The 26264-nt window shown below is 45.7% G+C and overlaps 1 protein-coding gene and 1 long non-coding RNA gene across 3 annotated transcripts in view; one reads left to right on the top strand and one right to left on the bottom strand.

Moving 5' to 3' along the window:
• The window catches only part of IMMP2L (inner mitochondrial membrane peptidase subunit 2), a 1418140-nt gene that overhangs the window by 3990 nt on the left and 1387886 nt on the right, over positions 1–26264 (top strand). For both annotated transcript variants that reach the window (XM_040411005.1, XM_040411012.1), the window contains exon 2: positions 7119–7250. In XM_040411005.1, the coding sequence (XP_040266939.1) occupies positions 7119–7250 (132 nt within the window). The remainder of the gene's footprint in view (positions 1–7118; positions 7251–26264) is intronic.
• On the bottom strand, positions 8479–25678 carry LOC120981477. Its single transcript, XR_005774716.1, has 3 exons — positions 25668–25678; positions 12838–12840; positions 8479–8593 (listed from the first exon to the last, which is right to left on the bottom strand). It is a non-coding gene; the product is annotated as an uncharacterized LOC120981477 (long non-coding RNA).

Genomic DNA, 26264 nt, shown 5'->3' with positions numbered 1-26264 from the left:
TCTATGACTGTATACAGAGATAGCTGTCAGTCACTGACTGAAGACAAGGAGATGGTCCTATCAGTGACTGACAGCCTTCCCTCTATGACTGTGTATACAGAGATAGCTGTCAGTCACTGACTGAAGACAAAGAGACGGTCCTATCAGTGACTGACAGCCTCCCCTCTATGACTGTGTATACAGAGATAGCTGTCAGCCTTCCCTCTATGACTGTGTATACAGAGATAGCTGACAGTCACGGACTGAAGACAAGGAGATGGTCCTATCAGTGACTGACAGCCTTCCCTCTATGACTGTGTATACAGAGAGAGCTGTCAGTCACTGACTGAAGACAAGGAGACGGTCCTATCAGTGACTGACAGCCTTCCCTCTATGACTGTGTATACAGAGATAGCTGACAGTCACTGACTGAAGACAAGGAGACGGTCCTATCAGTGACTGACAGCCTTCCCTCTAGGACTGTGTATACAGAGATAGTTGTCAGTCACTGACTGAAGACAAAGAGGAGGTCCTATCAGTGACTGACAGCCTTCCCTCTATGACTGTGTATACAGATATAGCTGTAAATCACTGACTGAAGACAAGGAGACGGTGCTATCAGTGACTGACAGCCTCCCCTCTATGACTGTGTATACAGAGATAGATGTCAGTCACTGACTGAAGACAAGGAGACAGTCCTATCAGTGATGACAACCTTCCCTCTATGACTGTGTATACAGAGAGAGCTGTCAGTCACTGACCGAAGACAAGGAGACGGTCCTATCAATGACTGACAGCCTCCCCTCTATGACTGTGTATACAGAGATAGCTGTCAGTGACTGACTGAAGACAAGGAGACGGTCCTATCAGTGATGACAGCCTTCCCTCTATGACTGTGTATACAGAGATCGCTGACAGTCACTGACTGAAGACAAGGAGACGGTCCTATCAGTGACTGACAACCTTCCCTCTATGACTGTGTATACAGAGATAGCTGTCAGTCACTGACTGAAGACAAGGAGACGGTCCTATCAGTGACTGACAGCCTTCCCTCTATGACTGTGTATACAGAGATAGCTGTCAGTCACTGACTGAAGACAAGGAGGATTTCTTATCAGTGACTGACCGCCTTCCCTCTATGACTGTGTATACAGAGATAGCTGTCAGTCACTGACTGAATACAAGGAGACGGTCCTATCAGTGACTGACAACCTTCCCTCCATGACTGTTTATACAGAGAGAGCTGTCAGTCACTGACTGAAGACAAGAAGACAGTCCTATCAGTGACTGACAGCCTTCCCTCTATGACTGTGTATACAGAGATAGCTGTTAGTCACTGACTGAAGACAAGGAGACAATCCTATCAATGACTGACATCCTTCCCTCTATGACTGTGTATACAGAGATAGCTGTCAGTCACTGACTGAAGACAAGGAGGAGGTCCTATTAGTGACTGACAGCCTTTCCTCTATGACTGTGTATACAGAGATATCTGTCAGTCATTGACTGAAGACAAGGAGACTGTCCTATCAGTGATAACAGCCTCCCCTTTATGATTGTGTATACAGAGAGAGCTGTCAGTCACTGACTGAAGACAAGGAGGAGGTCCTATCAGTAACTGACAGCCTCCCCTCTATAACTGTGTATGCATAGAGAGTTGTCAGTCACTGACTGAAGACAAGGAGACGGTCCTATCAGTGACTGACAGCCTTCCCTCTATGACTGTGTATACAGCGATAGCTGTCAGTCACTGACTGAAGACAAAGAGACGGTCCTATCAGTGACTGACAGCCTTCCCTCTATGACTGTGTATACAGAGATAGCTGTCAGTCACTGACTGAAGACAAGGAGACGGTCCTATCAGTGACTGACAGCCTTCCCTCTATGACTGTGTATACAGAGATAGCTGTCAGTCACTGACTGAAGACAAGGAGATGGTCCTATCAGTGATGAGAGCCTTTCCTCTATGACTGTGTATACAGAGATAACTGTCAGTCACTGACTGAAGACAAGGAGACGGTCCTATCAGTGACTGACAGCCTTCCCTCCATGACTGTGTATACAGAGATAGCTGACAGTCACTGACTGAAAACAAGGAGACGGCCCTATCAGTGACTGACAGCCTTCCCTCTATGACTGTGTATACAGAGATAGATGTCAGTCACTGACTGAAGACATGGAGACGGTCCTATCAGTTATGACAGCCTTTCCTCTATGACTGTGTATACAGATATAGCTGTCAGTCACTGACTGAAGACAATGAGATGGTCCTGTCAGTGACTGACAGCCTTCCCTCTATGACTGTGTATACAGAGATAGCCGTCAGTGACTGACTGAAGACAAAGAGACGGTCCTATCAGTGACTGACAGCCTTCCCTCTATGACTGTGTATACAGAGATAGCTCACAGTCACTGACTGAAGATAAGGAGACGGTCTTATCAGTGACTGACAGCCTTCCCTCTATGACTGTGTATACAGACATAGCTGACAGTCACTGACTAATGACAAATTGACGGTCCTATCAGTGACTGACAGCCTTCCCTATATGACTTTGTATACAGAGATAGCTGTCAGTCACTGACTGAAGACAAGGAGACGGTCCTATCAGTGACTGACAGCGTCCCTCCATGACTGTGTATACAGAGATAGCTGTCAGTCACTGACTGAAGACAAGGAGGAGGTCCTATCAATGACTGACAGCCTTCCCTCTATGACTGTGTGTACAGAGATAGCTGTCAGTCACTGACTGAAGACACGGAGACGGTCCTATTAATGACTGACAGCCTTCCGTCTATGACTTTGTATACAGAGCTAACTGTTTGTCACTGACTGAAGACAAAGAGACGGCCCTATCAGTGATGACAGCCTTCCCTCTATGACTGTGTATACAGAGAGAACTGTCAATCACTGACTGAAGACAAGGAGACGGTCCTATCAGTGACTGACAGCCTCCCGTCTATGACTTTGTATACAGAGATAACTGTTTGTCACTAACTGAAGACAAGGAGACGGTCCTATCAATGACTTACAGCCTTCTGTCTATGACTGTGTATACAGAGATAGCTGTCAGTCACTGACTGAAGACAAGGAGACGGTCCTATCAATGACTGACAGCCTTCTGTCTATGACTGTGTATACAGAGATAGCTGTCAGTCACTGACTGAAGACAAGGAGGAGGTCCTATTAGTGACTGACAGCCTTCCCTCTATGACTGTGTTTACAGAGATAGCTGTCAGTCACTGACTGAAGACAAGGAGACGGTCCTATCAGTGACTGACAGCCTTCCCTCTATGACTGTGTATACAGAGATAGCGGTCAGTCACTGACTGAAGACAAGGAGAAGGTCCTATCAGTGATGACAGCCTTCCCTCTATGACTGTGTATACAGAGATAGCTGTCAGTCACTGACTGAAGACAAGGAGACGATCCTATCAATGACTGACATCCTTTCCTCTATGACTGTGTATACAGTGATAGCTGTCAGTCACTGACTGAAGACAAGGAGACGGTCCTATCAGTGACCGACAGCCTTCCCTCTATGACTGTGTATACAGAGATATCTGTCAGTCACTGACTGAAGACAAGGAGACATTCATATCAGTGATAACAGCCTCCCCTTTATGACTGTGTTTACATAGATAGCTGTCAGTCACTGACTGAAGACAAGGAGACGGTCCTATCAGTGATAACAGCCTCCCTTTTATGACTGTGTATACAGAGATATCTGTCAGTCACTGACTGAAGACAAGTAGACAGTCCTATCAGTGACTGACAGCCTTCCCTCTATGACTGTGTATACAGAGATAGCTGTCAGTCACTGACTGAAGACAAGGAGGAGGTCCTATCAATGACTGACATCCTTCCCTCTATGACTGTGTATACAGAGATAGCTGTCAGTCACTGACTGAAGACAAGGAGGAGGTCCTATCAATGACTGACAGCCTTCCCTCTATGACTGTGTATACAGAGAGAGCTGTCAATCACTGACTGAAGACAAGGAGGAGGTCCTACCAATGACTGACAGCCTTCCCTCTATGACTGTGTATACAGATATAGCTGTCAATCACTGACTGTAGACAAGGAGACGGTCCTATCAGTGACTGACAGCCTCCCCTCTATGACTTTGTATACAGAGATAACTGTTTGTCACTGACTGAACACAAGGAGACGGCCCTATCAGTGACTGACAGCCTTCCCTCTATGACTGTGTATACAGGGAGTGCAGAATTATTAGGCAAGTTGTATTTTTGAGGATTAATTTTATTATTGAACAACAACCATGTTCTCAATGAACCCAAAAAACTCATTAATATCAAAGCTAAATATTTTTGGAAGTAGTTTTTAGTTTGTTTTTAGTTTTAGCTATTTTAGGGGGATATCTGTGTGTGCAGGTGACTATTACTGTGCATAATTATTAGGCAACTTAAAAAAAAACTAATATATACCCATTTTAAATATTTATTTTTACCAGTGAAACCAATATAACATCTCAACATTCACAAATATACATTTCTGACATTCAAAAACAAAACAAAAACAAATCAGTGACCAATATAGCCACCTTTCTTTGCAAGGACACTCAAATGCCTGCCATCCATGGATTCTGTCAGTGTTTTGATCTGTTCACCATCAACATTGCGTGCAGCAGCAACCACAGCCTCCCAGACACTGTTCAGAGAGGTGTACTGTTTTCCCTCCTTGTAAATCTCACATTTGATGATGGACCACAGGTTCTCAATGGGGTTCAGATCAGGTGAACAAGGAGGCCATGTCATTAGATTTTCTTCCTTTATACCCTTTCTTGCCAGCCACGCTGTGGAGTACTTGGACGCGTGTGATGGAGCATTGTCCTGCATGAAAATCATGTTTTTCTTGAAGGATGCAGACTTCTTCCTGTACCACTGCTTGAAGAAGGTGTCTTCCAGAAACTGGCAGTAGGACTGGGAGTTGAGCTTGACTCCATCCTCAACCCAAAAAGGCCCCACAAGCTCATCTTTGATGATACCAGCCCAAACCAGTACTCCACCTCCACCTTGCTGGCGTCTGAGTCGGACTGGAGCTCTCTGCCCTTTACCAATCCAGCCACGGGCCCATCCATCTGGCCCATCAAGACTCACTCTCATTTCATCAGTCCATAAAACCTTAGAAAAATCAGTCTTGAGATATTTCTTGGCCCAGTCTTGACGTTTCAGCTTGTGTGTCTTGTTCAGTGGTGGTCGTCTTTCAGCCTTTCTTACCTTGGCCATGTCTCTGAGTATTGCACACCTTGTGCTTTTGGGCACTCCAGTGATGTTGCAGCTCTGAAATATGGCCAAACTGGTGGCAAGTGGCATCTTGGCAGCTGCACGCTTGACTTTTCTCAGTTCATGGACAGTTATTTTGCGCCTTGGTTTTTCCACACGCTTCTTGCGACCCTGTTGACTATTTTGAATGAAACGCTTGATTGTTCGATGATCACGCTTCAGAAGCTTTGCAATTTTAAGAGTGCTGCATCCCTCTGCAAGATATCTCACTATTTTTGACTTTTCTGAGCCTGTCAAGTCCTTCTTTTGACCCATTTTGCCAAAGGAAAGGAAGTTGCCTAATAATTATGCACACCTAATATAGGGTGTTGATGTCATTAGACCACACCCCTTCTCATTACAGAGATGCACATCACCTAATATGCTTAATTGGTAGTAGGCTTTCGAGCCTATAAAGCTTGGAGTAAGACAACATGCATAAAGAGGATGATGTGGTCAAAATACTCATTTGCCTAATAATTCTGCACGCAGTGTACAGAGATAGCTGTCAGTCACTGACTGAAGACAAGGAGGAGGTCCTATCAGTGATGACAGCCTTCCCTCTATGACTGTGTATACAGAGATAGCTGTCAGTCACTGACTGAAGACAAGGAGACGGTCCTATTAGTGACTGACAGCCTTCCCTCTTTGACTGTGTATACTGAGATAGCTGTCAGTCACTGACTGAAGACAAGGAGACGGCCCTATCAGTGACTGACATCCTTCCGTCTATGACTGTATACAGAGATAGCTGTTAGTCACTGACTGAAGACACGGAGACGGTCCTATTAATGACTGACAGCCTTCCGTCTATGACTTTGTATACAGAGATAACTGTTTGTCACTGACTGAAGACAAGGAGACGGCCCTATCAGTGATGACAGCCTTCCCTCTATGACTGTGTATACAGAGATAGCTGTCAGTCACTGACTGAAGACAAGGAGGAGGTCCTATCAGTGATGACAGCCTTCCCTCTATGACTGTGTATACAGAGATAGCTGTCAGTCACTGACTGAAGACAAGGAGATGGTCCTATCAGTGATGACAGCCTTCCCTCTATGACTGTGTATACAGAGATAGCTGTCAGTCACTGACTGATGACAAGGAGACGGCCCTATCAGTGATGACAGCCTCCCCTCTATGACTGTGTATACAGAGATAGCTGTCAATCATTGACTGAAGACAAGGAGGAGGTCCTATCAGTGATGACAGCCTTCCCTCTATGACTGTGTATACAGAGATAGCTGTCAGTCACTGACTGAAGACAAGGAGACGGTCCTATCAGTGACTGACAGCCTTCCCTCTATGACTGTTTATACAGAGATAGCTGTTAGTCACTGACTGAAGACAAGGAGACAGTCCTATCAATTACTGACAGCCTTCCCTCTATGACTGTGTATACAGAGATAGCTGTCAGTCACTGACTGAAGAAAAGGAGACGGTCCTATCAGTGACTGACAGCCTTCCCTCTATAACTGTGTATACAGAGATAACTGTCAGTCACTGACTGAAGACAAGGAGACAGTCCTATCAGTGACTGACAGCCTTCCCTCTATGACTGTGTATACAGAGATAACTGTCAGTCACTGACTGAAGACAAGGAGACAGTCCTATCAGTGACTGACAGCTCTCTCTGCTCACAAAATCCAGAAAGGGCTCCCATGTGAAAGTGACCTAAAGATATTGCACACAGGCATATTGGCACATTTCTATGCTAAAACTGGAGGAGGCCCAGATCACAGAGGACACAGTGGAGGTGCAGATGTTTCCATTATCATTCATGTTCCATCCCTGGTTTTGGATAGGATACATAAAATCACCCCTATATAATATAGTGTTCTTTTTTTTTTGTCTAGATGATGGCACAGGTTTTTGGAAGAAAATACATTGGAGCATTTGTAAGTGGATTTTTTGTGGCAATGCCAGTCACTGTGACCTTTCTTGATCGAGTTGCTTGCATAGCAAGAGTAGAAGGTGTTTCAATGCAGGTAAGTGTATATGTATTTACTTCTCATGGGATTGCATTGTATTTATGCTAAGATTAAAAGGGGTTGTCTGGTGTCTGCCCATAGTACCCTAAACTAGGGTTGTTTCGATACCAAAATTTTGCTTCAGTTTCGATACCATAAAAAAGTATTGCGATAATCGATACCTCTTGATACCACGCAAAAAAAAAAAAAAACACCAAAAAAGCCGCATGCATTTTGCATTTTATGGAACGTCCGGCCCATAACTGAACAGTCCTATAATATTTTTTGGGGGGGGGGCAAGAAGACAAAAAAAATTGTGAATCGCATAGGAGTTTTTTTAAAAATATTTTAATAGTTTGGACTTTTTAGACAAAGCGATATGTAATATGTTTAGTTATTGTTTATATATTTTATATGTAAAATTGGGAAAGGGGGCGATTTATACTTAATATTTTGGTGTTTTTTCTTTTTTCTTTTTACTTATTATTTAATAACTATTTCTCCCCTTAGGGGCTAGTTCCTGTGATCTTTTCATCCCTTGTCCTCTTCACCCTGATAGAGCTCTGTTAGGGTTAATAGGACTTCGCACTCTCCCTGCTGCCCTGTGCATAGTACACACAGCAGCAGGGAGCTTACCACGGCAGCCAGGGCTTCAGTAGCGTCCTGGCTGCCATGGTAACCGATCGGAACCCCAGGATTACACTGCTGGGGCTCCGATCAGAACTGACACTGTACCACCAATGAGGAGGGGACCCTGTGTCAACTGCTTCCAATGATTTTAATACTGGATGGGGGGGCGCACTGCGCCACCAATTATTTTAATACTGGGGGAGTTGGGGGGGCGCACTGCGCCACGAATGACTTTAATACTGAGGGGGGGAGGGCGCACTGCGCCACCAATGATAATTAACCTTTAATACAGATACAGGGGGCGGGTACCGCCGGCACCTGCCTCCTGTATTTGTATTAAAGGTTAATTATCATTGGTGGCACAGTGCTCCTGTTATTCTGGCTGCTTGACTCTTGTGGAGGACACTCAGGAGGAGGAGGCTGTTGCCGTTTGCCGAGCTCACTAGCTCAGGTGGCTCAGCAGTGTATTCCCTCCCCCGTTCCTTAATAGTGGCACATTCATTGGTGGCAGTGGTGCGGGCAGCTTCAGAGCCCGCTCACTTTATTGGGCTCATCGCGGCCGCGTCATAGGAGGGAGGGACTCCCTCCCTTCCTCCTTCTCCACTGTCTGGACTCTCGCCGATCGCCATAAGAGGAGAGTCTAGTATTGAAAAAATGAACATCCTGATACCAAATCGATACTGGCATAAAAGTATCAATTAGGTATCAAAAGTTCGATACCCAAAACAACCCTACCCTAAACACTGCTAATTTGTGCTCTATATACCTGTTTTTCATGCCAACATTTTTCTTCCCCTTTCCTTTTCTTAGCATCACTGCATCCTCGTAGGATGTTTATATAAAGTACTTCTGATTTCCTCAGCTTCTAACCAATCTCATCATGCTTTCCTGTGTGGTGTTTCAAAGGACTTGCTCTGCCTAAGTGTGGAGAGGGGAAGTGCGGCAGACGGAGCAAGCCCTGAGAAACATTACAGAGTAAATTAATAGAGTGCTCGGGCACATACTCAACCTGCAGGTCCTTTAGGAGGGTAATACGACCACTTTTGTTGGGATTGGTGGTGACAGCAGACTCCCATCTATCAGAATGTTATCCCAATCCTGTGGATAGGGGATCATTTTTAAAGATGTCACAGCCCTTTAATTCTCTTCTTGACTTGTAGTGTACATGTACGGTGCACTGGAAAGTGAGTTTCCAACAAGCACTGTAATAGTATGGCTGTGCTCACTCAATCAGTGTTAGGGGCCTGACTGTTACTAGTAGCCGGGCCCCTGCTGTATCCACTGGCATCGGTGAAAACTCTGATGACTGCAGATTAAAGGTCATCAGTTAGCAGATTTGTACCTATGAAACTGGCTGACCTGTTGCATGTACACTTGGCAGCTGAAGGCATCTGTGTTGGTCCCATGTTCATATAGGTGCGCATTGCTGAGAAAAATGATGTTTTGGTATATGAAAATGAGCCTCTAGGAGCAATGGGGGCGTTGCCGTTACACCTAGAGGCTCTGCTCTGTATGCAGCTGTTGTGCCCTTTCCACTTTGATTGTCAGGGCCAGGCAGTGCTAATGTAATCACATCTGGCTCTGACTTCTCCTAAAGTCAAAGTGGCAAGGGCGTGGCAGTTGCAGAGAGAGCTGAACCTCTAGAAGTAACAACAATGCCCCTCTTTCTCCTAGAGGCTCATTTGCATATATGCAAACTTCATTTTTCTCAGCAATGCGGGCACATATGAACAAGGGACCAACACAGTTGCCTTCAACTGCCAAGTCCACATGCAACAGGTCAGCCAGGTTCATAGGTACAGATCTGCTGACCGATGCCCTGTAACCCTTTAGATACCGCAGTCAATGCTGACTGCAGCATCTAAGGGGTTTACAGAGGGAGGGGCTCCCTCTCTCACTTCACGATGCGATCATTGGTTTCCGATAGCTGCTACGGTAGCCTGAGGCTTTACAAAGGCCATGAGTCCTGCCAGCAATTGTGGCCTACGAGGCCCATCACCCAGGCAAGGTTTCATAGGTGAACTGTCAGTTTAAAACTGAGAGTTCAATGCAATACAATACAATACAGTACCGTATTTTTCGCCCCATAAGACACACTTTTTCTCCCCCCAAAATGGGGGGAAAATGCCCCTGCGTCTTATGGCGCGAATTCTGGCAGTTTTACATCGCAAGCTGCGATGTACGAGCGAGTGGGGGAGGGACTGGGAGGAGGAGCTGGGGGCCGGCAATAGCGGCGGGGCGGTGCAGTCAGTGTACTATAGCTTCGCCGCTCCGGTATACTAATATAAAATGTCTTATTCAATTAATAGTTATTAAACATGCCCCCCAACTCCTAATAGTACCGTACATCCTAACCGCTTCAGTAGAATGCAGGCAGACAGGCCAGGCGGGCGGCAGCGTAACTCCCTGATGTCACGTGCCTGCGCTGCATACTTTATGAATGAAGCAGGCGGCGCAGGCAAGTGACGTCAGTGAGTGACGCGCCGCCCGGCCTGCCTGCCTGGGTTGTACTGAAGCGGTTAGGATGTACGGTACTATTAGGAGTTGGGGGGCATGTTTAATAACTATTAATTGAATAAGACATTTTATATTAGTATACTGGAGCGGCAGGAGGGGGGGGATCTGTGGATGACATTTTTATGGGGGACATCTGTGGATGGCACAGTTATAGGCTGGGGGGGTCTGTGGATGGCACTGTTATGGGCTGGGGACATCTGTGGATGGCACTGTTATGGGCTGGGGGGGTCTGTGGATGGCACTGTTATGGGCTGGGGGGGGGTCTGTGGATGGCACATATATAACAGTGCCAGCCACAGATCCCCCTGTAACAGTGCAAACCACAGATCCCCCACCCCATAACAGTGTCCGTCACAGATCCACCCCCATAACAGTGTCCGTCATCCACAGATCCCCCCATAACAGTGTCCGTCATCCACAGATCCCCCCATAACAGTGTCCATCATCCTCAGATCCCCCCATAACAGTGTCCATCATCCACAGATCCCCCCATAACAGTGTCCATCATCCACAGATCCCCCCATAACAGTGTCCTTCACAGATCCCCAGTAATAGTGCCATCCACAGACCACCATTAGTTCCAAACCCACCAAAAGCACACCTTTTGGTTAAAAATATTTTTTTTCTCATTTTCCTCCCCAAAAACCTAGGTGCGTCTTATGGGCCGGTGCGTCTTATAGGTTGAAAAATACAGTACCGTATTTTCCGGCGTATAAGACGACTTTCTAACACTAGAAATTCTTTTCAAAAGTCGGGAGTTGTCCTATACGCCGGGTATACTCAGATCCGATGGTATATTCTAACCCCCAGGCGTTCCCATGGTGACAGGGACGCTTGCCTAGGGGTTAGAATATACAGGGACCCGCGGCTCAGAGGAGTATACATTTATTAACTGTAATCCGTAACTTTAACTTTAAATCAGCGCTCATCTCTTTACTAGGGTACCTTACTCTCAGCTCCGGTAACAAGCAGTGCGGGCGGCGCTGACTCACTAGGCGGCACAGGCATGTGACGTCAGTGAGTGAGCGCCGCCGCACTGCCTGTTATCGGAGCTGAGAGTAAGGTACCCTAGTAAAGAGATGACCGCTGATTTAAAGTTAAAGTTACGGATTACAGTTAATAAATGTATACTCCTCTGAGCGGCGGGGAGGGGGATCTGTGGATGGCACATGGGGAGGGGGAACTGTGGATGGCACATGGGGAGGGGGATCTGTGGATGGCACATGGGGAGGGGGATCTGTGGATGGCACATGGGGAGGGGGATCTGTGGATGGCACATGGGGAGGGGGATCTGTGGATGGCACATGGGGAGGGGGATCTGTGGATGGCACATGGGGAGGGGGATCTGTGGATGGCACATGGGGAGGGGGATCTGTGGATGACACATGGGGAGGGGGATCTGTGGATGACACATGGGGAGGGGGATCTGTGGATGGCACTGTTATGGGGAGGGGGATCTGTGGATGGCACTGTTATGGGGAGGGGGATCTGTGGATGGCACTGTTATGGGGAGGGGGATCTGTGGATGGCACTGTTATGGGGAGGGGGATCTGTGGATGGCACTGTTATGGGGAGGGGGATCTGTGGATGGCACTGTTATGGGGAGGGGGATCTGTGGATGGCACTGTTAAGGGGGGATCTGTGGATGGCACTGTTATTGGGAGGGGGATCTGTGGATGGCACTGTTATGGGGAGGGGATCTGTGGATGGCACTGTTTAGGGGGGATCTACACTATGTGTGGAGAAAAAGAGGCACAGCACACCAACATCAAAACCTCATCCCAACTGTGAAGTATGGTGGTGGGGTCATCATGGTTTGGGGCTGCTTTGCTGCGTCAGGGCCTGGACGGATTGCTATCATCGAAGGAAAAATGAATTCCCAAGTTTATCAAGACATTTTGCAGGAGAACTTAAGGCCATCTGTCCACCAGCTGAAGCTAAACAGAAGATGGATGTTGCAACAGGGCAACGACCCAAAGCATAGAAGTAAATCAACAACAGAATGGCTTAAACTGAAGAAAATTCGCCTTCTGGAGTGGCCCAGTCAGAGTCCTGACCTCAACCCGATTGAGATGCTGTGGCATGACCTCAAGAAAGCGATTCACACCAGACATCCCAAGAATATTGCTGAACTGAAACAGTTCTGTAAAGATTAATGGTCAAGAATTACTCCTGACCGTTGTGCACGTCTGATCTGCAACTGCAGGAAACTTTTGGTTGAAGTTATTGCTGCCAAAGGAGGTTCAACCAGTTATTAAATCCAAGGGTTCACATACTTTTTCCACCTGCACTGTGAATGTTTACATGGTATGTTCAATAAAAACATGGTAACATTTAATTCTTTGGGTGTTATTAGTTTAAGCAGACTGTGATTGTCTATTGTTGTGACTTAGATGAAGATCAGATCACATTTTATGACCAATATGTGCAGAAATCCATATCATTCCAAAGGGTTCACATACTTTTTCTTGCAACTGTATGTGGAAAACTTGCAATTTTCTATTTACATGGTCCGTTGCTGTATTACCATGAATTCTGAGGTACGTGAATAAGTATGCTTGACACAGCTTAGGTGCATAAAAGATTTACTGAACTATTATAAAATATATATATAATGTAGACAGGGCCGGCGCCACCCATAAGCAGAGTAGGCAACCGCATAGAGCGCACTCTGCCTGGGGGCGCCGGCCGCCGCCTGCGCCCCGCCCCCTACTTGTCATCCATCTGACATCATCTCCTTCTGTTCCTGTACTTGCCGGCCGGATGCACTCCGATGAGTGCAAGCATGAGTTTGTTCACTTCGGGCAGAGAGAGCGGCATGCAGCTGACACACAGCTACGAGACCCTGGTGTATTTAAATCTCATTTAGGCTTTCTTTCAAAAAAGTTTCTCCTGGGATTCGAACTCACGACCTTTCACATCAAAGGCAAGACATTTACCCTCACAGCTGTGAAAGCTGTATTACCAGTTGCTTAAAAAAAAAAAAATAAGACTTCTACTGTAGGTAACTTTGATGCCTAGTGTACATCCATACACATGTCAGCTGCCCCAACACACCCAGCTCTGCTACATCCATACACAGTGTACTGGGGCAGCTGTCATGTGTATGGATGTACACTAAGTATCAAAGTTATCTAGAGTAGAAGTCTTATATATATATTTTTTTAAGTAACTGTCTATACAGTTCTCATAGCTGTGAGGGTAAATGCCTTGCCTCTGATGTGAAAGGTTGTGCGTTCGAATCCCAGGAGAAACTTTTCTGAAAGTGTTTTTTTTTTTTTAAATACCGGACTGTTACTTTACTGCCACGGGGGAGGGGGGGGGGGGCTATTGGCGCCATGATACTGGCTCATGGAGGGGGGAGGAGAGAGGCACTTGATAATGGCACATTAGGGGGCAGGGGGAGAGGATGACACTATGATATTAGCACATGGGCAAGAAATGGACATGAATCATGAGGGGCAGAAATGTGAAATGATGGGGCAAGAAATGGACATGAATCATGAGGGGCAGAAATGTGAAATGATGGGGGGGGGGGGCAAAATGTAGATTTGCTTCTGTTGACAAAAATCCTTGCACCGGCCCTGACTTCGCGCGCAATCCCGCGAGACCAGTGACCTCCAGAGGTGGGTCTCGCGGGATCACGCGCCAAAGACACATGATCTTGGCACGAGCCAAGGCAATGTGGACCTGGAGCACAGCGAGGAGCAGAACCAGGTGAGCACCCCTGGCAACCGCACTCTGACAACCTGCACTAGGGTGTCAGAGGCTGCAGGACAGTGACTGGCAGCAGGGTGGCACACACTTGTGTACAGGGGTCAGGGCACACCTGCTGCTTAACTAGGGGCCATAGATTCTGACTGGCACAGGGTGCCCAGCAGTGGCACATGGAGCCTAATAGGTGGCACAGACTGTCTAAAGGGCTATGAATGGTACAGGGTGCAGGACAGTGCCAGACTGGCAGAGGACACAAGGCAGCATACTGTTTTATGTTGCCCTGGTGGCACAGGATTTCAGACAGTGGCTGAATGGCGCCTGGCAGTGAATAGGTGGCACTGCTCGTGTTTGGTGTGCCAAACTGCTGAACAGCGCAGAGTGATTGGCATCACTGGGATGGTACTAGGTGGCAGACAATGGCTGGATATTATATATACATGACCATAGTCAGACTGGCACAGGGTACGCGACCATAGTCAGACTGGCACAGGGTACATGACCGTAGACTGGCACAGGGTACACGACCATAGTTAAATGTTGCATGCAATAGGTCGCTGAAAAAGGGGAGGGAAAGGGGTGTGGTCAATGGGCGGAGTCAAGGGGGCGGCAAAATTAGCTTTTGCCTAGGGTGGCAAAAATCCTTGCACCAGCCCTGAATGTAGAGAGAAAAGTAAGTGACATTCTCTAAAGCTGTAGACAAACCAGTGAGCTCCCCATCAATCAGTTCCCATCATGGTACCTGGCCGACGTCCATATGATACAAAGAGAGAGGTGTTAGTAGCAAGACCCATCTTACCCTGGTGATGTCTTCAATGGAGCTAATCTTTTTGTTGTGTGCCTAGCAGTTTATTAGCTTCCTGGCCCCTCCTAAATGTCTTCAGTGTTCAGTATGCATCCACAATTACTTCATATCTTAGGGATGCAGCCTGGCACTTATGGTACCACTAACCAACCACATTACAAGGAATTAAAGGGAAAAAAACAACAAAAATAAACCTTGCTAAAAAGTTGCACATTAACCACCTCCGGACCGCCTAACGCAGGATCGCGTTCCGGAGGTGGCAGCCCTGCGCAGAGTCACGCATATATGCGTCATCTCGCGATGGCCGAGATTTCCTGTGAACGCGCGCACACAGGCGCGCGCGCTCACAGGAACGGAAGGTAAGAGAGTTGATCTCCAGCCTGCCAGCGGCGATCGTTCGCTGGCAGGCTGGAGATGTGTTTTTTTTAACCCCTAACAGGTATATTAGACGCTGTTTTGATAACAGCGTCTAATATACCTGCTACCTGGTCCTCTGGTGGTCCCCTTTGTTTGGATCGACCACCAGAGGACACAGGTAGCTCAGTAAAGTAGCACCAAGCACCACTACACTACACCCCCCCCCCGTCACTTATTAACCCCTTATTAGCCCCTGATCACCCCTGATCACCCCATATAGACTCCCTGATCACCCCCCTGTCATTGATTACCCCCCTGTCATTGATCAACCCCCTGTAAAGCTCCATTCAGATGTCCGCATGATTTTTACGGATCCACTGATAGATGGATCGGATCCGCAAAACGCATCCGGACGTCTGAATGAAGCCTTACAGGGGCGTGATCAATGACTGTGGTGATCACCCCACATAGACTCCCTGATCACCCCCCTGTCATTGATTACCCCCCTGTCATTGATTACCCCCCTGTAAAGCTCCATTCAGATGTCCGCATGATTTTTACGGATGCACTGATAGATGGATCGGATCCGCAAAACGCATCCGGACGTCTGAATGAAGCCTTACAGGGGCGTGATCAATGACTGTGGTGATCACCCCATATAGACTCCCTGATCACCCCCCTGTCATTGATTACCCCCCTGTAAAGCTCCATTCAGATGTCCGCATGATTTTTACGGATGCACTGATAGATGGATCGGATCCGCAAAACGCATCCGGACGTCTGAATGAAGCCTTACAGGGGCATGATCAATGACTGTGGTGATCACCCCATATAGACTCCCTGATCACCCCCCTGTAAAGCTCCATTCAGATGTCCGCATGATTTTTACGGATGCACTGATAGATGGATCCGATCCGCAAAACGCATCCGGACGTCTGAATGAAGCCTTACAGGGGCATGATCAATGACTGTGGTGATCACCCCCCTGTCATTGATTACCCCCCTGTAAAGCTCCATTCAGATGTCCGCATGATTTTTCCGGATGCACTGATAGATGGATCGGATCCGCAAAACGCATCCGGACGTCTGAATGAAGCCTTACAGGGGCATGATCAATGACTGTGTTGATCACCCCATATAGACTCCCTGATCACCCCCCTGTAAAGCTCCATTCAGATGTCCGCATGATTTTTACGGATGCACTGATAGATGGATCCGATCCGCAAAACGCATCCGGACGTCTGAATGAAGCCTTACAGGGGCATGATCAATGACTGTGGTGATCACCCCATATAGACTCCCTGATCACCCCCCTGTCATTGATTACACCCCTGTCATTGATCAACCCCCTGTAAAGCTCCATTCAGATGTCCGCATGATTTTTACGGATGCACTGATAGATGGATCGGATCCGCAAAACGCATCCGGACGTCTGAATGAAGCCTTACAGGGGCGTGATCAATGACTGTGGTGATCACCCCATATAGACTCCCTGATCACCCCCCTGTCATTGATTACCCCCCTGTAAAGCTCCATTCAGATGTCCGCATGATTTTTACGGATGCACTGATAGATGGATCGGATCCGCAAAACGCATCCGGACGTCTGAATGAAGCCTTACAGGGGCATGATCAATGACTGTGGTGATCACCCCATATAGACTCCCTGATCACCCCCCTGTAAAGCTCCATTCAGATGTCCGCATGATTTTTACGGATGCACTGATAGATGGATCCGATCCGCAAAACGCATCCGGACGTCTGAATGAAGCCTTACAGGGGCATGATCAATGACTGTGTTGATCACCCCATATAGACTCCCTGATCACCCCCCTGTAAAGCTCCATTCAGATGTCCGCATGATTTTTACGGATGCACTGATAGATGGATCGGATCCGCAAAACGCATCCGGACGTCTGAATGAAGCCTTACAGGGGCGTGATCAATGACTGTGGTGATCACCCCATATAGACTCCCTGATCACCCCCCTGTCATTGATTACCCCCCTGTAAAGCTCCATTCAGATGTCCGCATGATTTTTACGGATGCACTGATAGATGGATCGGATCCGCAAAACGCATCCGGACGTCTGAATGAAGCCTTACAGGGGCATGATCAATGACTGTGGTGATCACCCCATATAGACTCCCTGATCACCCCCCTGTAAAGCTCCATTCAGATGTCCGCATGATTTTTACGGATGCACTGATAGATGGATCCGATCCGCAAAACGCATCCGGACGTCTGAATGAAGCCTTACAGGGGCATGATCAATGACTGTGGTGATCACCCCCCTGTCATTGATTACCCCCCTGTAAAGCTCCATTCAGATGTCCGCATGATTTTTCCGGATGCACTGATAGATGGATCGGATCCGCAAAACGCATCCGGACGTCTGAATGAAGCCTTACAGGGGCATGATCAATGACTGTGTTGATCACCCCATATAGACTCCCTGATCACCCCCCTGTAAAGCTCCATTCAGATGTCCGCATGATTTTTACGGATGCACTGATAGATGGATCCGATCCGCAAAACGCATCCGGACGTCTGAATGAAGCCTTACAGGGGCATGATCAATGACTGTGGTGATCACCCCATATAGACTCCCTGATCACCCCCCTGTCATTGATTACACCCCTGTCATTGATCAACCCCCTGTAAAGCTCCATTCAGATGTCCGCATGATTTTTACGGATGCACTGATAGATGGATCGGATCCGCAAAACGCATCCGGACGTCTGAATGAAGCCTTACAGGGGCGTGATCAATGACTGTGGTGATCACCCCATATAGACTCCCTGATCACCCCCCTGTCATTGATTACCCCCCTGTAAAGCTCCATTCAGATGTCCGCATGATTTTTACGGATGCACTGATAGATGGATCGGATCCGCAAAACGCATCCGGACGTCTGAATGAAGCCTTACAGGGGCATGATCAATGACTGTGGTGATCACCCCATATAGACTCCCTGATCACCCCCCTGTAAAGCTCCATTCAGATGTCCGCATGATTTTTACGGATGCACTGATAGATGGATCCGATCCGCAAAACGCATCCGGACGTCTGAATGAAGCCTTACAGGGGCATGATCAATGACTGTGGTGATCACCCCCCTGTCATTGATTACCCCCCTGTAAAGCTCCATTCAGATGTCCGCATGATTTTTACGGATGCACTGATAGATGGATCGGATCCGCAAAACGCATCCGGACGTCTGAATGAAGCCTTACAGGGGCATGATCAATGACTGTGTTGATCACCCCATATAGACTCCCTGATCACCCCCCTGTAAAGCTCCATTCAGATGTCCGCATGATTTTTACGGATGCACTGATAGATGGATCCGATCCGCAAAACGCATCCGGACGTCTGAATGAAGCCTTACAGGGGCATGATCAATGACTGTGGTGATCACCCCATATAGACTCCCTGATCACCCCCCTGTCATTGATTACACCCCTGTCATTGATCAGCCCCCTGTAAAGCTCCATTCAGATGTCCGCATGATTTTTACGGATGCACTGATAGATGGATCCGATCCGCAAAACGCATCCGGACGTCTGAATGAAGCCTTACAGGGGCGTGATCAATGACTGTGGTGATCACCCCATATAGACTCCCTGATCACCCCCCTGTAAAGCTCCATTCAGATGTCCGCATGATTTTTACGGATGCACTGATAGATGGATCCGATCCGCAAAACGCATCCGGACGTCTGAATGAAGCCTTACAGGGGCATGATCAATGACTGTGGTGATCACCCCCCTGTCATTGATTACCCCCCTGTAAAGCTCCATTCAGATGTCCGCATGATTTTTACGGATGCACTGATAGATGGATCGGATCCGCAAAACGCATCCGGACGTCTGAATGAAGCCTTACAGGGGCATGATCAATGACTGTGTTGATCACCCCATATAGACTCCCTGATCACCCCCCTGTAAAGCTCCATTCAGATGTCCGCATGATTTTTACGGATGCACTGATAGATGGATCCGATCCGCAAAACGCATCCGGACGTCTGAATGAAGCCTTACAGGGGCATGATCAATGACTGTGGTGATCACCCCATATAGACTCCCTGATCACCCCCCTGTCATTGATTACACCCCTGTCATTGATCAACCCCCTGTAAAGCTCCATTCAGATGTCCGCATGATTTTTACGGATGCACTGATAGATGGATCCGATCCGCAAAACGCATCCGGACGTCTGAATGAAGCCTTACAGGGGCGTGATCAATGACTGTGGTGATCACCCCATATAGACTCCCTGATCACCCCCCTGTAAAGCTCCATTCAGATGTCCGCATGATTTTTACGGATGCACTGATAGATGGATCCGATCCGCAAAACGCATCCGGACGTCTGAATGAAGCCTTACAGGGGCGTGATCAATGACTGTGGTTATCACCCCATATAGACTCCCTGATCACCCACCTGTCATTGATTACACCCCTGTCATTGATCAACCCCCTGTAAAGCTCCATTCAGATGTCCGCATGATTTTTACGGATGCACTGATAGATGGATCCGATCCGCAAAACGCATCCGGACGTCTGAATGAAGCCTTACAGGGGCATGATCAATGACTGTGGTGATCACCCCATATAGACTCCCTGATCACCACCCCTGTCATTGATCACCACCCCTGTCATTGATCACTCCCCCTGTCATTGATCACCACCCCTGTCATTGATCACCACCCCTGTCATTGATCACTCCCCCTGTCATTGATCACCCCCCCTGTCATTGATCACCCCCCCTGTCATTGATCACCCCTCTGTAAGGCTCCATTCAGACATTTTTTTGGCCCAAGTTAGCGGAATTTTTTTTTTTTTTTCTTACAAAGTCTCATATTCCACTAACTTGTGTCAAAAAATAAAATCTCACATGAACTCACCATACCCCTCACGGAAACCAAATGCGTAAATTTTTTTAGACATTTATATTCCAGACTTCTTCTCACGCTTTAGGGCCCCTAGAATGCCAGGGCAGTATAAATACCCCACATGTGACCCCATTTCGGAAAGAAGACACCCCCAGGTATTCCGTGAGGGCCATATTGAGTCCATGAAAGATTGAAATTTTTGTCCCAAGTTAGCGGAACGGGAGACTTTGTGAGAAAAAAATTAAAAATATCAATTTCCGCTAACTTGTGCCAAAAAAAAAAAATTTCTATGAACTCGCCATGCCCCTCATTGAATACCTTGGGGTGTCTTCTTTCCAAAATGGGGTCACATGTGGGGTATTTATACTGCCCTGGCATTCTAGGGGCCCCAAAGCGTGAGAAGAAGTCTGGTATCCAAATGTCTAAAAATGCCCTCCTAAAAGGAATTTGGGCACCTTTGCGCATCTAGGCTGCAAAAAAGTGTCACACATCTGGTATCGCCGTACTCAGGAGAAGTTGGGGAATGTGTTTTGGGGTGTCATTTTACATATACCCATGCTGGGTGAGAGAAATATCTTGGTCAAATGCCAACTTTGTATAAAAAAATGGGAAAAGTTGTCTTTTGCCAAGATATTTCTCTCACCCAGCATGGGTATATGTAAAATGACACCCCAAAACACATTCCCCACCTTCTCCTGAGTACGGCAATACCAGATGTGTGACACTTTTTTGCAGCCTAGGTGGGCAAAGGGGCCCATATTCCAAAGAGCACCTTTCGGATTTCACAGGTCATTTTTTACAGAATTTGATTTCAAACTCCTTACCACACATTTGGGCCCCTAGAATGCCAGGGCAGTATAACTACCCCACAAGTGACCCCATTTTGGAAAGAAGAGACCCCAAGGTATTCGCTGATGGGCATAGTGAGTTCATGGAAGTTTTTATTTTTTGTCACAAGTTAGTGGAATATGAGACTTTGTATGAAAAAAAAAAAAAAAAAAAAAAAATCATCATTTTCCACTAACTTGTGACAAAAAATAAAAACTTCTAGGAACTTGCCATGCCCCTCACGGAATACCTTGGGGTGTCTTCTTTCCAAAATGGGGTCACTTGTGGGGTAGTTATACTGCCCTGGCATTCTAGGGGCCCAAATGTGTGGTAGGGAGTTTGAAATCAAATTCTGTAAAAAATGACCTGTGAAATCCGAAAGGTGCTCTTTGGAATATGGGCCCCTTTGCCCACCTAGGCTGCAAAAAAGTGTCACACATCTGGTATTGCCGTACTCAGGAGAAGGTGGGGAATGTGTTTTGGGGTGTCATTTTACATATACCCATGCTGGGTGAGAGAAATATCTTGGCAAAAGACAACTTTTCCCATTTTTTTATACAAAGTTCGCATTTGACCAAGATATTTATCTCACCCAGCATGGGTATATGTAAAAAGACACCCCAAAACACATTCCCCACCTTCCCCTGAGTACGGAGATACCAGATGTGTGACACTTTTTTGCAGCCTAGGTGGGCAAAGGGGCCCATATTCCAAAGAGCACCTTTCGGATTTCACAGGTCATTTTTTACAGAATTTGATTTCAAACTCCTTACCACACATTTGGGCCCCTAAAATGCCAGGGCAGTATAACTACCCCACAAGTGACCCCATTTTGGAAAGAAGAGACCCCAAGGTATTTCGTGATGGGCATAGTGAGTTCATAGAAGTTTTTATTTTTTTGTCACAAGTTAGTGGAATATGAGACTTTGTAAGAAAAAAAAAATCAAAAAAAAAAATCATCATTTTCCGCTAACTTGTGACAAAAAATAAAAAGTTCTATGAACTCACTATGCCCATCAGCGAATACCTTAGGGTGTGTACTTTCCGAAATGGGGTCATTTGTGGGGTGTTTGTACTGTCTGGCCATTGTAGAACCTCAGGAAACATGACAGGTGCTCAGAAAGTCAGAGCTGCTTCAAAAAGCGGAAATTCACATTTTTGTACCATAGTTTGTAAACGCTATAACTTTTACCCAAACCATTTTTTTTTTACCCAAACATTTTTTTTTTATCAAAGACATGTAGAACAATAAATTTAGAGCAAAATTTCTATATGGATCTCGTTTTTTTTGCAAAATTTTACAACTGAAAGTGAAAAATGTCATTTTTTTTGCAAAAAAATCGTTAAATTTCAATTAATAACAAAAAAAGTAAAAATGTCAGCAGCAATGAAATACCACCAAATGAAAGCTCTATTAGTGAGAAGAAAAGGAGGTAAAATTCATTTGGGTGGTAAGTTGCATGACCGAGCAATAAACGGTGAAAGTAGTGTAGGTCAGAAGTTTAAAAAGTGGCCTGGTCTTTCAGGGTGTTTAAGCACTGGGGGCTGAAGTGGTTAATTTCTGCAGAACACCTCTGCTCACTCTACCCCATAATAAATACCCTGAGGGGTGTAGTTTCCAAAATGTGGGGTAACTTCTTGCAAGTTCCATTTATTATTTCACGCAGGAGCCTCTACATTTGTCAGCACAAGATGCGTAAATCACCACACTGGCCTCAAATGTGCATGGTGCTCTTTCACTCCTGAACCCTGTTGTATGTCCAGGAAAAAGCTTTAGGGCCACATGTAGGGTGTTTCTAAACCCAGGAAGCACAGCATTAGGCCCCTTGCACACGACCATATGTCTTTTTCAGTATTTTGCGGTCCGCAAAAAATACGGATGACGTCCGTGTGTATTCCCTTTTTTTGCGGAACGGAACAGCTGGCCCCTGATAGAACAGTACTATCCTTGTTCGTTATGGTGACAATAATAGGACATATGGAGTACCTTCCGTTTTTTTTTACGGATCCATTGAAATGAATGGTTTCGTATACGGTCCGTATACGGAACGCAAAAAACCGAACGTAAACGGAAAAAAAAGTTTGTGTGCAAAGAGGCCTTAGGGTACATTCACACGACCATATGTATTTTGCGGTCCACAAAAAGTGTATCCGCAAAATATGGATACCATCAGAATAATATAATCAGTTGGATATGTAAAAGCATTCAAAAGTTATTACCACATAAAGTGACACGTCAGATTTGCAACATTTGGCCATGTCAGGAAGGTGAAAAATAGCTCTGTCAGGAAGGCTTTAAAGGCTTTCTTTCAAAAACAGCACCCCCCCAGTCATAGGTTGTGTGTGGTGTTGCAGCTAAACCCCATTCGCTGAGCTGCAAGACAAGAGATAATTTTTTTTCAAGAAAAGAGAATTTTTTTCTCATTCTTGCATACTCTTTAAGGGCTAATTCACAGCACAGTGATTGGTACGGAAAACACAGTCCTTGTGTCGGCTGCATCTCCCGGACCGAATGAGGCTTTCCTGACCTGAACTGAATGATAATACAGTCAGTTTCTTATCTGATTGCGGGTCTGTTGCACTGTACTGACTTCATTATGTGAGCACAGCACAATCTGATAGGAACTGGATGCATCATAACTCACTATCATAACTCCATGCTGCATTAGTAGCAGCAAAGTAAATAATACTAGTTAAAAAAATGTGTCACCAAAGTAAATAATATTTAAGGGAAATGTGTCACCAAAAATTTGACACATTAAATGGGTTCTCAGGGAATTAAGAAAATGAAAATACTTAAATATTACTTTATTCTAAATATATTCTCAAATACCTTTCATTAGTTATAATGGCTCGTTTTCAATCATCAGGGGAAACAAAATGGCCGCTGTCCCATTAGTTCACACAAAACCTGTCCTGATCACACTTGAGGACAAGTTACTTTACAACACTGAGGTAAAGAGCTGCCTCGTCCTCCTCCTCCTCTCTACTTGTCAGGGATTATGATCCTGAATACAGATGATAAGAACTTTAGCTGAATCTCTGGGGAATTTAGTTCATGAGGAGACATGAAGTACAGAGAGGACGGACAGGACAGGCTGTGGTAATGGAGACTGTATACAAGTACTGCTGCTTATTAGTCACACCCCATCCTCCTCTCATGTCTCCTCATCATCTCCCACAGAGATTCACTTGTATTCAGGATCATAATTCCTGACAAGCAGAGCATGGAGGAGGATGAGGCAGCTCTATGGCTCATTGTGGTGAAGTAACTTGCTCTCCTGTGTGATTAGGACAGGTTTTGTGTGTACTGATAGGACGGCGGCCATTTTATTTCTCCTAATAATTGCTCCCTAGACAAAACAAGCCATTCTAAGTAATGAAAGGTATTTGTGAATATATTTATTATAAAATAATATTTAAGTATTTTCATTTTTTTAATTCCTGGAGAACCCCTTTAATCTGCCAGTTAAAACTTTTTTTCTAATCTGTTTTTATTTTCTGATTACAGATCTATTTATTCTTTTTACTGAACATGACTATGGGGGCGGCCATCTTGCCTGAGCTGTTCTTAACAGCATTTACACAGCATTAAAAAAAATTGCTTTACGGCATCCCCATGGTCTGGAGGGGACCTCATTGATTTCTTTGGGAGAGTTTTCTAGGCATGCTCTGTGACCTGTGCAGAGGTCATTGTACAAGACAAGAATAGATAATCTGTGACAATCACGTATTGTGAATGGTGGATCCTGACTTATCTATACACAGAGGTGATATCATTACAGGCAGGATTAGAATGACAGATAAGCAGGTAACTGCAGTGAAGTGATCTGTACAGACCAAGTTTAAATATAGATATTGACATGGAAAGTAAAAAATAACATTATCAAAAATTCTATAAAAATATGTTAAATGCAAAAACGGTATATAAACAATAGTTCATTTTCTGATGACACATTCCCTTTAAACAGATCTCATCCACATGCTGCATAAAAACATTTGTGCTGCAGATTTTGACTGGGGATTTCCCCCTCTGCAGCACATTTGGTGAACTCTGTGTCAAATCCGAAGCAAAATCCACAACAGACTTTGCGAATTACTGAAAATCCACTGCAGAAAATCAGCCCCTTCTGGCTGTGCCCTAAAAGGGTTGTATGCTGACCTTCCATGTATGGCAGTATGAGAACACCCCAATGATGACACACAGTCTTAGATTTTTGCTTGTAATTTTAAGCCTGTTTTACATTACGTTATATAGAAATGAGAACTAATAAAAGCATGGCTGCACAACATTTCACATGCAAACTATAGAACTGAGAAATGGGGTCATTCAAAATTAAAGTGGTATTATACCTACTAGAAATGAAAAAAATAGAAGCTCTTTGCGTACATTTTTGATCAAACGTGTGTCGGGCCCATCTACCAGGCGTCAAGATGGCTTCCGCAGATGGGTTCCTAACACTAACAGAACTGCCTCTCTTTGGACTTACCTAAGACTACAATATTCAGGGCGATGTAGGAACCAGCTACATTTGTACTCTGCTCAGATGCCCCAGGCAGATGGGCGTTGCTTAGTCTAAAAGAGGCGCTACCCTCAATATATACTACAAGAAAATTTAGACTAACACAATCATGGTCACAGGTAAATATCCATCAAGCAAGCATATAGAGAACTAATAAAAGCATGACTGCACAACATTTCACATTCAAACAATAGAACTGAGAAATGGGGGTCATTCAAAAATGTGCGCAAAGAGCTTCTATTTTTTTTTATTTCTAGTAGGTATAATACCACATTAATTTTGAATGACCCCCATTTCTCAGTTCTATTTGCATGTGAAATGTTGTGCAGCCATGCTTTTATTAGTTCTCTATATGCTTGCTTGATGGATATGCACCTGTGACCATGATTGTGTTAGTCTAAATTTTCTTGTAGTTATATAGAAAGGAATATTTTTCTTTCCAAGCAATGTCTTTTTTATAGCAGTGAAACCAGGAGAAAGAATTAAAAAAGGTTAATGAGTAGAGATGTGAGAATGCTTACATGTGAAACCGATTAATTTTCTGCTAGCTAGAAGAAGCAAGCCTAGCAGATTACACCAAGCACACTCTTTTATATATTGGAGTGATTTATGTGGAACACTTAAAAGATGGTGGTTGGAGGGGAGAGAGGCGAGTACACCCAGCATGCCGCCTTCTGTTGATATGCAATATATGACCAAGGGGCACAGTCATAACTTCAAGCTTACTAATAAACCTCTTAGACTGCCAGTCGTGTTGTGCTCT

Source organism: Bufo bufo, chromosome 1, assembly GCF_905171765.1.
Source record: "Bufo bufo chromosome 1, aBufBuf1.1, whole genome shotgun sequence".
Lineage (NCBI taxonomy): Eukaryota > Metazoa > Chordata > Amphibia > Anura > Bufonidae > Bufo > Bufo bufo.
This window is presented reverse-complemented; position numbering and strand designations above follow the sequence as displayed.